At 40.7% G+C, this 12,408-nt stretch overlaps 1 protein-coding gene across 1 annotated transcript in view; it reads left to right on the forward strand.

Annotated features, from left to right (window-relative positions):
* LOC112561595 (cadherin-23-like) overlaps positions 1-12,019 on the forward strand; it is an 18,431-nt gene extending 6,412 nt beyond the window's left edge. The window contains exons 15-29 of the mRNA XM_025234165.1: positions 406-500; positions 924-1,010; positions 1,123-1,231; positions 1,939-2,202; positions 2,300-2,442; positions 2,881-3,034; positions 3,478-3,609; positions 4,175-4,308; positions 4,830-5,027; positions 5,459-5,547; positions 5,859-5,939; positions 6,385-6,450; positions 6,811-7,011; positions 7,263-7,385; positions 10,105-12,019. Coding sequence (XP_025089950.1) covers positions 406-500; positions 924-1,010; positions 1,123-1,231; positions 1,939-2,202; positions 2,300-2,442; positions 2,881-3,034; positions 3,478-3,609; positions 4,175-4,308; positions 4,830-5,027; positions 5,459-5,547; positions 5,859-5,939; positions 6,385-6,450; positions 6,811-7,011; positions 7,263-7,385; positions 10,105-10,669 — 2,441 coding nt within the window. The 3' untranslated portion in view covers positions 10,670-12,019. The remainder of the gene's footprint in view (positions 1-405; positions 501-923; positions 1,011-1,122; positions 1,232-1,938; positions 2,203-2,299; positions 2,443-2,880; positions 3,035-3,477; positions 3,610-4,174; positions 4,309-4,829; positions 5,028-5,458; positions 5,548-5,858; positions 5,940-6,384; positions 6,451-6,810; positions 7,012-7,262; positions 7,386-10,104) is intronic.
* Positions 12,020-12,408: the final 389 nt, after the last annotated feature.

Here is a 12,408-nt window from a genome sequence, read left to right on the forward strand (position 1 = left end):
GGTTCATAGGACGTCAAGGTCAGCTTCATTATCAAGAGTGACCAAACGGAAGCTTTTAATGGATGATGAATCGCTATAAATAGGTACAACATGTAGTGAATGGTGTTAATGGCAGAATTTAATACCCACCTGTCTTTTAAAATGTAACCTTGTTATAATTATTAATCAACTTTGTGGTCTTTTTGATATATAATATACATACATATACATTGTTGAATACATTAAACTGTAAAGCTCATTATATATGCTACCACTGATGTCTACTAGCAATACTGTGTTTTCTCAAAGAATACAGGAATGGTATTGAGAAAATGAAACAAACAAATCGGTTTTAAGAGAAAACGTAGCAAGAGGTCCTGCTTGTGAGTCATTTAGTTTCTCAAGATTGTGTTCTCTGTGCAACAGAAAAATATTTTCACCTGGAGGAGAGCACTGGGCTTTTACTCCTGCACGCTCCGCTAGACCGTGAAGCCCAGGCTACCTACACTTTCGATGTTCAGGTAGGAGGGTATGTCTACCTGTAGCTGTTGTATGAGAAGTTTGTCACAGAGCGAATTTTATGTACTTTGCAGGACCATTCACTCTGAACCTTCCTATCAGTTTCCACCACCAACATGCTCACGTAGCTTTTGTGTTTTCATGGTTGAATTATTTCGACTCGCTACTCGTTTATCTCACAGCTGCACACATAAGACAGTTGTAACAAGCACACGCACGCACAAGAACACACATCTACCACTTCACCAGCACTAACACCTACTACGATTATTTTCACAAAAGGACCAGCAGTAGAAGTAATACTCAAACACACCCGATGACCCGAACAGGCGTGCACAGACATATACAACTGTGACAGTGTGTTGTGTTCCTGCTGTAGGTGCAAGATGGAGCGCTGAGCACGCGGGCGGAAGTTCACGTGACAGTGGACTGATGTCAACGACTGTCCTCCGGTTTTTTCCAGCAACGCCTACACTACTACTCTGGATAAAAATTCCCCGGCTGCGTATGAGGTAACTATGGCAACGTGGGTTACCCGTTTCTCTCGCAAAGAAAGTGTCAGATGACAGTAGTCAGGTCTAACCCTGGGTCTAATGCCGCGTCGCTGTTGTGTGTCCCATGCAGGTCCTGAACGTGACTGCTCGAGACCCGGATGAAGGTCTCAACGGTCAAGTAGTTTACGAGCTCAAGCAGAGGGACCCAGTGACTGCATTGTTTTACATCAACGAATTAAGTAAGGCTCGAAAAATTATGTGTCTGACAGTTCTTATATAACTCGTCGTTAATAGAATAGCAGGTTGACATGCAGTTTGTGTTTGTGTGTGTGTGATCTAAGGCGTAAAGGATATGATTATTGTTATATGACCCCTCCCTCATCTCACATCCTCTCTCTCTCTGTCACACACATACATTATGTCCCTCTTCTCTCTCTCTCACACACAGACACATTACGACACTCTAAAATACATTTTCTCTTTTTCTATGTCTTCACACTTTCTCACCCACCACCCTGACTTATATGCCCGCACATTCATGTCTTTTATTTAATAGAATATTTTATATCTTCTTTTTATAATTTTAATCACTATTATTTATCGTATTTGGAACCGCTACGGATTCCCACTTCGCTCTGAGCACGAAATTGTATTACTGGACTGCTTGCAGACGATTTTTTTTCCAGTTAACTACTAAAACGAGGCTGATATATATATATAAAGCTTCTGCTTTAGCCACGTTTCAGCTTAATTACTAGAACGAGGCAGGTGTATACAAAGCTTCCGGTTTAGTCACATTCATTGTTTAAGCTCGACGACTTCGCAAGAGGCTAAGCGTTGGTCTCAGAAACAGACAGCAGTCCACCGATACACGTCCGTGCTCTGAGGATCTGTTCCTCTCATGTTTCGTAAAAACTGACTCAGAGAGAATGTGTCATGTCAACAGCGGGAACTATTTACAACTCGCGCAAACTGGACATCGAGGACGGTCAGCAAGTGTACAACCTGAGCGTCATCGCGCACGACCTTGGCACTCCGTCCTTGACGACCGAGGTCTCGGTGACGATTTACGTCAACAACCTTTCTGACGTCACTCCGCAGTTGACGGTGGATCCCAGACAAGTCTTCTTGGTGCTCGGCACACCCTCCAACTTTCTGGTGCCGGTCAATATCTCCGCGGGCTTCGGAAATGTTACCTTTGCTATTTCAAGTGAGTTGTTATCGTAAACATGCCAGTAAATACTCCTATTGTTTATTTTTTAATACAAGACTGTGAATTGAGTGTTCACTTTCTCTTTGTCTTGCAGGTGGAAACGATGAAAACTTGTTCTCCATCGATTCAATCAAAGGAGAGCTCCGCGTGACGTCGGAGCTGATAGGTCAAGGCCAGTACATTCTCACCATCAAAGCGACCAATCAAGAAGCTCCACAATACTTTGCTACTGCCGAGGTCAGAGGCCGTGACATATTCTTTCACAACATGCTAGAATGACAGTGACACAAGAACATATTTGCTTTAGTTTTCTACCTGCCTCAGTCGTTACTCATCTTCCTCAGTCAGTATTCTTGATAATCGTATTTTATCCTCTCCTTTTGTGTATTGGTCGTATGCATATACTGTGTGTGTGTGTGTGTGTGTGTGTGTGTTATGTGCTATTAAAATTTTCAGGTTTAAAACTTTTAATTCTGGAAAAAAGAAAAAAGTATATGATAATGCTTAAGTTAATGCTTATATTACTAAATAAAAGTAACTATAAATAAAAATGACAACAGACAGGTACTCCACATATAGGCAACTATTTTCTGGAACAATTTCATTGACTTCTGAAGGTACTTTTGGCATATCTTAGCTGCTGGCGGACCACAAAGCTTTGGTGACATTTTGCAGCTCCGCGTGACTGTGACGTCAGTGCAGCTGGAGCAGGAGACGTATGCTGCGGTGATAGTGGAGAACACCGTGCCACCTGTCTTACTCGTCGACATCCACAGCAACGCCGAGCGCGCTGGTGTGCCTGTCGTGTACTCTATTAACACCTATACAGGTATAACCAATCTTTTCAATCAAGTCACTTTGATAGCTGTATGAAAGACATATCTAAACTCTGATAGCTGTATGAAAGACACATATATATATATACGGTAAAAAAGAAAACACAAGATGAACACTGCACCAGGACAGGTTTCGAGTGCTTGACATGGTGACCTTTTCCCCTTTGTTTCCCCCAAAAGTGTCACTGGTAAGCGTGGCATCTTATGCACAATGGTCGAGTGCGGGGTAAATGGTCGAGCCCTCAAACAGAATTTTCTCGAAAATATTTATCGAGGGCCGAAATGTTGGAGCACTGAAAAGCTCAAGTTCCGAGGTGCGCTGTATTCTTTCTGGTACCTTCCTTGGTTACCGTACTGATCATACTGTATTACTAGTCGAAGTAGGCATTTAGTATACATTTCCAACTGAAAGTACGTATGTGTCCTCATGCACTAGATTTCTTCTACATCTTGCCGGAGTCGGGACGGCTGTACTGCAACAGGTCTCTGGACAGAGAACGAATGAATGAATATGTCATCCACGTCACAGTGGAGCTCAAGAACAGCCTTCCGGCCAGACAGAAGAGAGGTAAGAATCTCAATCACTTACTTCCGGCCAGACAGAAGAGAGGTAAGAATCTCGATCACTTACTTCCGGCCAGACAGAAGAGAGGTAAGAATCTCGATCACTTACTTCCGGCCAGACAGAAGAGAGGTAAGAATCTCAATCACTTACTTCCGGCCAGACAGAAGGAGAGGTAAGAATCTCGATCCTTAACTGTGTCTGATTACAGATGTATGGCTCAGGTCTCTTATCCATCTGTTGGACATCAATTAATTAGACCACTAATCTTCCTTATAAAGGTGTACATATTAATGCTATATTGTATAGTGTACTTTATACCAAATACACTATCAATTATCAAGTAAATGTAAACTAATGACAATCTCTCTTATTAAGCAATAACCAATGTTCTATTGTATATTATAATTTATACTATGTACACTACCAAGTTTAATGAGGTTTGAACATTAATTGAGTCTACTAATCTTCCTTATAAAGGTATACTTATCAGTGTGTTTTGGTAGAAAGCAGTTTATACCACGTACACTACCAAGTATCATGAAGTTTAATTAAATGCATGTACATCCAGACCTGGGAAGCGGAGGTGATGTTGTTGTCATCGTCAAGGACGTTAACGACAACCCGCCAGAGTTCAACCTCACGAACCAGGTTTTTGGCATCCTGCGCTCCGCTCCTGCCTTAACCCTCGTCACCACCCTAAAGGTAAGGCATCCAGTGGCAATTCATCCATTAGGCACAACCTTGTCCCTCTCCCTGCATTTCAGAAAAAAAATCCAGAGGCGCCTGGTAGTGAAGACACTCGCTTGTCACCACTGCAGTGAGAATGAAAATGTCCTGGGTTCAAACCTCGTCTCAAGAAGCTCTCTGTATGTGACGCCTGTTCACAGGATGGTTGTCGGGGTCTTTATCAGTTACTCAAGTTTCCTCCGTTTTCCATCATCTCTCTTTCCTCAAAATCTCTTCTAGGTGGAAGCAGCTAAGCAAATAACCAAAAAGATCACATACCTTTGTTGGCTTATCATTGGAAATGGTGACCAATGAGCTTTTTCTTTGTGTAGTGGGAAATGTTTATTTCAGAAAGTTACATATATATTATCGCGTTCACTTTTTTAATATTCACTGTTGGTACATGAACAAATTTCTAAATTAGTATGAAATCATTAAAGATCTGGCAAACAGCTTGACATTTGACATCTGAGTAATGACTGAAATATTGTGCTCAGGCGCAAGATCCCGACGACAACAAAGATGTCGTTGTCTATGATGTCGCTAGTGGAGACAGAGACATCTTCCTAGTGACCTCGGAAGGACAAGTCATCACACTGGTGCCCATGAACAGTGTCACGAAAAGTTCCTTTATTCTGGTAGTCAAGGCAACCGACAAACAAGGGAGTGGACTGTCCACAACATCGTCCATAAAAGTTAGGCTGTGACTTTGTGATTTAATTCACTTTCTTGTTTGTGTATAAAATGGTTGAATGTATGACCGCACTAATAAGTAGTTGAGATAAACACTAGTTTTTATTATTGAACCTCTTAAAACAAACTGCCGATACTTCTTTGAATTATTTCTCCGTAAAAACATTAAAATCACTACACATGCTTATCAATTCAATGCTGTTTTTCCATTTTGAAAACATTTTAAGAACTCATGAGTGTGAACTATTTCACACACGTGTTTGAGAACCTGTAATGTTGCTTGTGTGAAAGCCGCATAGGAGTTGCTGGGATGGCAGGTGTGGCTGGGTGTTTGTGTTTGTTTGTAGTCCAGTAGGTGCGGATGTGTATAAAAGTCTGTGCTGTATCAAACTAAACTGTTTACATGTTTACAAGTCAATCTGTTTCTGTTCAGATTTTGGTGCTTTCAAATGCGGAGCGTTTTGGACTGGTCGCAAACATGCCTCTGGCAACTTTCATTGAAAAGCAGAACTATATTCTTAGGTAAGTATAACAATAAATCTGTATGAATATATAAAGCTGTAAAATATTTGATTCACTTTTCGGTGACGAAGTGTCTGTCATGATAAAGACCGTTTGTACAACTTACGAAGGCCGGACTTTGTATTTGTATAAGGAAATTTAAATAAGGAAAGTTGAACATAATGCTTGATTCTGTTGCTGACATTACGCGGTGTGGGTGATGGAGGATGTAAAGGCAGCAAAGTACTTGTTATAAAAAATTTCAATATTATAATTATATATACAAAACATACTTAAGTATATGTACAGTCGCTGCTTTTTAAACGACACAGGAACCTGTCAGACATCCTGGGCCTGGACGTGCAGCTTGAGAAGATAGAACCACACCAGGGCGACACAGTGGATGATAGCAAGTGAGTGGCTGTCGGCATCACTGAGCAGCCAGTCATGTGAGACTGATGATACTGGCACACGATTAATAGCAGTTAGACCATGGTGAACACCTCCTAGTGATGTGCTGACTAGTGATGTGCTGACTAGTGATGTGAACATCGGATTTGCATCAGTCACGAGAATGATTTCACTCAGGCTTTTATGTTTTGAAGACAAGCAGCAGATGAAGTGAAATGATACTTCTCGTCAATTTATGCGTTTTATTCTTTAATCTCTGATGTTAACACCAGTATCCATCTATTTCGCCTTAGACCATTCTCTTTCTAACAGTGGTATCCCTCCATCGGAAAGGAGAAGGTATCTGCTGACATGTAAATCTGCAATAATAAATAATACAGCCAATGGATCTCAACGGTTACAAAATGGCCAACAACTGATGTTTCTGTATGCTTGTCTCATTTTCAGGTCTGATATTTATTTCTACGCCTTTGATGCCAATGATACCGCAGTTCCGTTTGATGTTGTACAACAGTAAGTAGACGGAGTGTGTCTATGTTGGATGGGTTTTTTTGTCAATTTTCGCTCGGTTAACAAACGACCATGACTAAACTTTTATTACTTGTAACACTTTTGTCCCTTCTCTTTTTCGTGTGCCAACAAGAATGCATGCAGCAATGCTCGCACACACATACACATCGAAGTGGGATGGACGCTACAGTGGAATACTTATTTCATTTATCCTTTAAGGATAAATAATCTTGCAGTCTATTATCATCACCACGTGCACCACAAGCATTAGACATCCAGAACAACTGCTGTATCATCATTTTGTACTGTAGCTGTTGTTTGATGTCAGTTTTCGTAACGGTCGTGCTGTTCTTAATATCACAGACGAGTGTTGGCCAACTCTGAACCTGTCAAGTGGCTGCTAAACGGCTTGGAGCTGCTCCAGGTCACTGATGCCCCCGCAAAGGTCAAGGTGGAAATTCGTTACGAGGTGGGAGCAGTGGAAATCGCCCTCTTGGTCGTCTCGGGCATCATCTTCTTCGCCTGCTTCGTGGCCATCCTCATCGTCTGCCGGTCGTGGCGCAAGTGGGTGGAAACAAGGGGATGGGGATAGGATAAGGGTGACTGACGATCCTCAAGACAAAATAGGGTCAGGGCGGGTAGAGATAACAACGATAGTGATAGCGACATTTCAAAACCGTTAGGACTAACGCGAGAATAGAAGTTAGGTTCATGACGAATGAAAAAAAAATTATATAATTATATTACTTTAACTAAAGCTTTAAAGATTAACTATTTAAGAGAGAGAAACACACTTTTTTCTCTTGTCTGAGCAGACAAAAGGAACTGCAGGCTCGGGAAGAGGCTGCCACCAAAGCCAGACAGCGCCTGGAGCGGGAGAACAGCCAGCGGACCGACGTGACGCATGACGATGCCGACCCTGAGGAGCCTCTGGAGCTGTGGGTTTTTTCCCATTGTCTTTCTTTTTCTTTCGCCTGAAAAGCCGACTAAATATTTGTGGGTGCTTATGTTTCAAGCTTCCCGGTGTTGATTTGTGATTGACGGCAATGATGATACCTGAAATATCACTGCTGTGAGTAAAAGAACAGAGGGCAGGTGGAGGGATGCGAAATTCAGCGCACTGATGTCACATTGGGGTGATGATATTCAGGGCAGGTATATGTGAAAACACATACAGTTCAGGCCATGAATTTCCAGGTTTGTAGACGAGCTTATGGTTATGAAATGAGGGGAATGTAGATGATGGATTAGCATAACATTTCAGGCATGCGGTTGATGGATGTAAAATCCAGGGCGTGTCGATAAACTGTTGGATGTCAAATTCATGGCGTGTGATGCTGGGTTGGTGTGAAAGTCAAGGTGTGTGGACGGGTGGACGGACGGTTTGCGGCATGTGGATGAAGTAATGTATAGGAAATGTAAATGATGGATGAGTGTGAAATTCAGCTTATGAAATTCAGAGTGATTGGATGGATACATGTGAAACTCCTAGCACAGGGTTATTAATAGAGCGAAACAGGGATGTGTTTGTTAGAACTTCATTGTTGCAATTCACCTTTCTCTCCTGAACTAGCGACATGGAATCCGATGACGGCCAAGTCTTCAATCCCCGGATGTTTCTGAGAAACGTGCGAGAGTCCGAGTGAGAAGCCTCGAGACATAGACATATACGTGTAGACAGAGCTGGTTTGCACAATCCAGAGAGAAAGTCGGTCTTTCTTGTGTTCTTTAACCTTTTTACTTGAGCCATAGGCGCCAGAGCTCAAAAGGGTTAAAGACAGAGACAGACTGCAATCTTATCAACCCAAAAAATTTTAAAGTAACTCCTTTTAGGAAATAAACTCAAACTGTTCATTGATGATTGTAAAACCAACTCATAAACCTAGACTGTAACATTGTCTCTAGTGTAAAATCCTGTGTTCCTGCTCTTCAGCAGGCCAACACAAAAATGGAGCCCTTTCTTTTGGTGTTGTGTTGTTTATCCCTGTCCAGAGTAGAAACAGAATAATTATTGCGCTTATGTCCTCCCTTTATAAGTGTCCCTCTTGACAGTTCCCTTAGAAAATGTATGCAAGTAGAACTTATAAAGCTTATTGTCATCATTGTTTTGTAGACTGTTACACACTGACATTGCTGCAATGTGTCTTATGTCAGATTTAGTGTATACAACTATACAGGCTGCCCGGTTTTGATTGTGATGGCAATAATTTTCGATAGTTACCTTGCTTTGTTTCATTTTTGTAGAGTTTTTCAAGTTTCTTTCTTTGAAAATATAAGAAATACAGTAGTGAAGAAAAGTTAAGAGTTTAGAAGCTATATAGTGTTGACGATACCTATCGTTTCAATCTGTTTAAATTAACTCTAAGAGTTGAAGAGATACACTTAAAATAAAACTTCGAATGTTGGTCGAGCGTAAATTTAGAGCTACATCATATAATATCAGAAGAAGAGTGGGCTGTTTAATAATATGCATTCAAAACTGTTTTTATTAATAATAATCAGTCAAGATAATATTTATTTATTGTGGTCCTATGCTCCTCGGGGAGTAACAAGAAATAAAACTAAGTATACGAGCAGGAGAGCAAAGTTAAATGAGATAATTTTCCTTTTAGAAACTAATGAACTGCTAAATCTTAGAATAAAATTATATGCGAATAAGCGTAGTTTGAATGTTCAAAATTTAACCCATATTTATGCTTTTGTATTTTTTTTTCATTTTTAATATAAACTGTGAGAAGCTATTTTCGGTAGATGTAGAGATTTTCGACATTACAAGGTCGACTTTTAACTATTCTGCAGTATTGTCCTAGTGTGTAGTCACCTCATTCTGAATAGAACCCCTCGTGAGCTTAATCTTTGTCGGAGTATTTTATCTGAAAGTGTCATCAGTATGTGGTGCTAGCAAGCCAGGAATTAATGTTACGATCAGTAAGAGAGATTTTTATTTTTGAAATCTGGCAACAATTTTCCCATCAAAAACTTTGACTAACAATTTTTTCATCACAAACTTTTGACCAATTAAAAAGTACATAAATGAACAGCAAGCAAATAATAAAATATTTATTCAGAGGTCATACTTGTCATGGAATTCTCTTGAAAGTAAAACGAGTAGACTGATTGCTTGATTCACTTTGTCAGATTGAAAATGGAAGGAAATAACAGATGAAAAGGACTAAAATCAATGAATGGCATTAGAAGTGATATCAAGAGCTGGCGCAAAGATATGTTTTAAAGCCTTGATTTATTTAAATGAATAATTTGTCTCACTGGCTGCTTTTCCCGCCTCACAGGATGAAATATTAGGTAAGTGGGGAGCTGGCGGTAAGGCTGTGAAAACCAGCGTTTTTTCTAACCCTTGGTTTACCCTGCACGCGCCATGCACACCAACACACCTGTAGTATCGTACAACAGCTGGTTCACACCCAGGGTATGCAAAACAAACAAGCGAATCGCTGCAACACGAATATATCATCTCATGCAGATTTGCGGTTTCCTTCACTTATTAACTTCACTAAAATTGCAATACAAACTTCACTCAAGTTGGTAAACACTCATCACACATTTCTCTCCGACATCTATGTCGTCATTATCCTTCTTATCATCATCATCATTATCTGCGGCGTCAACATTATCATCGTCGTCATCATTCTGCTGCAGGTACCGGCAACCCGGACGGCTTGACCTCGAGGACCAGGAGTGCGTGATGTACTTGGGGCTGGAGGAAAATGGTGTAAACAGCCCTCGCCAGCCCCAGACAGGGTTACCGGGGTCTCTGCTGGAGCCCGACCTTCTACAGACGGTGTTTGACGGCTTTCAGAATCAGACACCACCACAGGACACTGCGGCGGACTCCGGCATCGACCAGCGGTCCGGATCCGACAACGACGGCGGTTCCGTCTCCTCCCTGGATGTCCAGCAGCAGCAGCAGCAGCAGCAGCAGGGGCCTGCAGGCAACACACACCAGGTCTCTGACAGCCCAGCTGTCGGCGAGAGCCACACAAAGGTTAGCCCTAAGAAGGTGTCGTTCCAAACGAACATCGGCGCGGAAGTATATGCGTCTTGTGAAGGCGCAGGTGTACATGACAAAGATGAAACAGGCAAAGACTTTTCGGGACTTCCGGTGACAAGAGAGCCTCGTGACCCCAGCGTGGACTATGAGAACGCCGACGACGATTACGATGATTTGGGCTTGCCCACTCACCCGATGGTCACACAGTTCTGAGGCTGATGATGGACAATGCCGCTGAGGAAAGTATATATTAAATACGGTCACAGCAATGCCAGTGATAGAGTTTGCCGCTATTTACGTGCAAAAATATAAAATATAAACACAAACAGGCCTTAATCCTTTGCTTGTTAAATACATTAACAGTTTTCCACCCGTCGAGTGTTGAGAACAGTTCTTGGGATTTCTTTTTATCAGGCACCAGCTTCCGTTTCAGATATCAAGAAAGAGTGATATGATATAAGAGTGGCCAAATGCTGAAATTCGAGCAAATCTTTGCATTCCCAAACCCTTTCAAACAGGCAAGATGTAAATTTGATCACATTAGACCTTCAGCAGCTTCTAATTCACAAGCATGTGTACTTGAGACTGAGTGGTGAGCCGAGAGCATTGTGAGGTAGACAGAGAAATGTCTGTGGTTATTAAGGATTCTTAGGCGATGTGCATTAATGTGTTCAAAATGGTGGCTAGAGACTCGTGACACATATTATTATGCAAATTCACAATGAAATATATAATGCGTTGATAATGATATGTTTCCTTAACGTGTGTCTTTCAAATATGCTACACAAAGTTTGTGTGCATTGAAAAGCATCTCCCCTAACAAAATCTGTTCATTAAATAAACTATTTTTTGTTCCTTTGTTTTCCTTCAGGTTACCGAAAGTCGTTTTGTCTCTGAAAAATAAGATGTACAAAAGATTGTTAATTAAATATGTGATATATATATTGTGAAAATATTGCACCAGCATGTGTGCTGTTTCTATCCATCCAGTGTATGAGTCAATGTATCTGTGTGTGTGTGTGTGTATGCACTACTACATATTTTATATATAAAAAGTATACGAATGCATGATCTATTATAAATTTATACTTTGTGTTTATCATAGCGAAAACATTGTTATAAAGCATCTTTTATGACAGTTCAGGTTAAAGTAATATAATTCAAATTCTCTACTTAATTGTCTTTAAGTTTTAATACACGCATTTTTTAATCAATTGCCATTGAATTTCATTTGAATTTAATTTAATTTTGTAATGTTGTGTCGTCTTTCTTTCAGTTTTGAAACAGGGTGTATTAATTAACATGTCAAAGTTTCTTTTATGCGATAACTCAACTGTTCATTGAGCAGATTTTTCTTACTGTTATCACTCATCATGTCAAATATACATTATATAAGCATTATCTGTAAGTTTACAAGTTCGACCAACCAAACGACTTTGTATATTTCATTCTCCATGGCGACGGTAAATCCAGCTGCACTTCGAGTTACGGGACAAAAGCCATAAATGAAGCAAAAATTGTTGTTAATTAGTAATTTTGTTGTGAATATTGTTTCAAAGGAAACGCGAGTTTCTCTAAATAAAAAGAACATACAGTCTCAATGCATTATCTCACCAACCCCGCCTCTCGCCACACGTGGTTGCGAAACGGGTTTTCTCAGAGGTCCCCCTTGTTGTGGATCATATACCAAAGGGATCCTCTTTGCACATACTCTTGTTCTGTTGCCATCCTAGACACTCGCCCCACGTGGTGCGTGGCTGGAGGGGAATATGCGTTGGTCGGACTGTACTTTTTTGTAAGAAATGAAGTTCATCAAAAAATAAACTTCTCATAAAGCCTCTTCCATATTTTGGATGTAGAACATATTGTGCGTTGTTTGTCAATGCAGTTAAGTTTGATTTTCTAGGAAGATTTATTGTTTCTTTTGTGATTGTACTTTTTCGATCAGAGTT

The sequence above is a fragment of the Pomacea canaliculata genome, linkage group LG1 (genome assembly GCF_003073045.1).
Source record: "Pomacea canaliculata isolate SZHN2017 linkage group LG1, ASM307304v1, whole genome shotgun sequence".
In the NCBI taxonomy this organism is placed as follows: domain Eukaryota; kingdom Metazoa; phylum Mollusca; class Gastropoda; order Architaenioglossa; family Ampullariidae; genus Pomacea; species Pomacea canaliculata.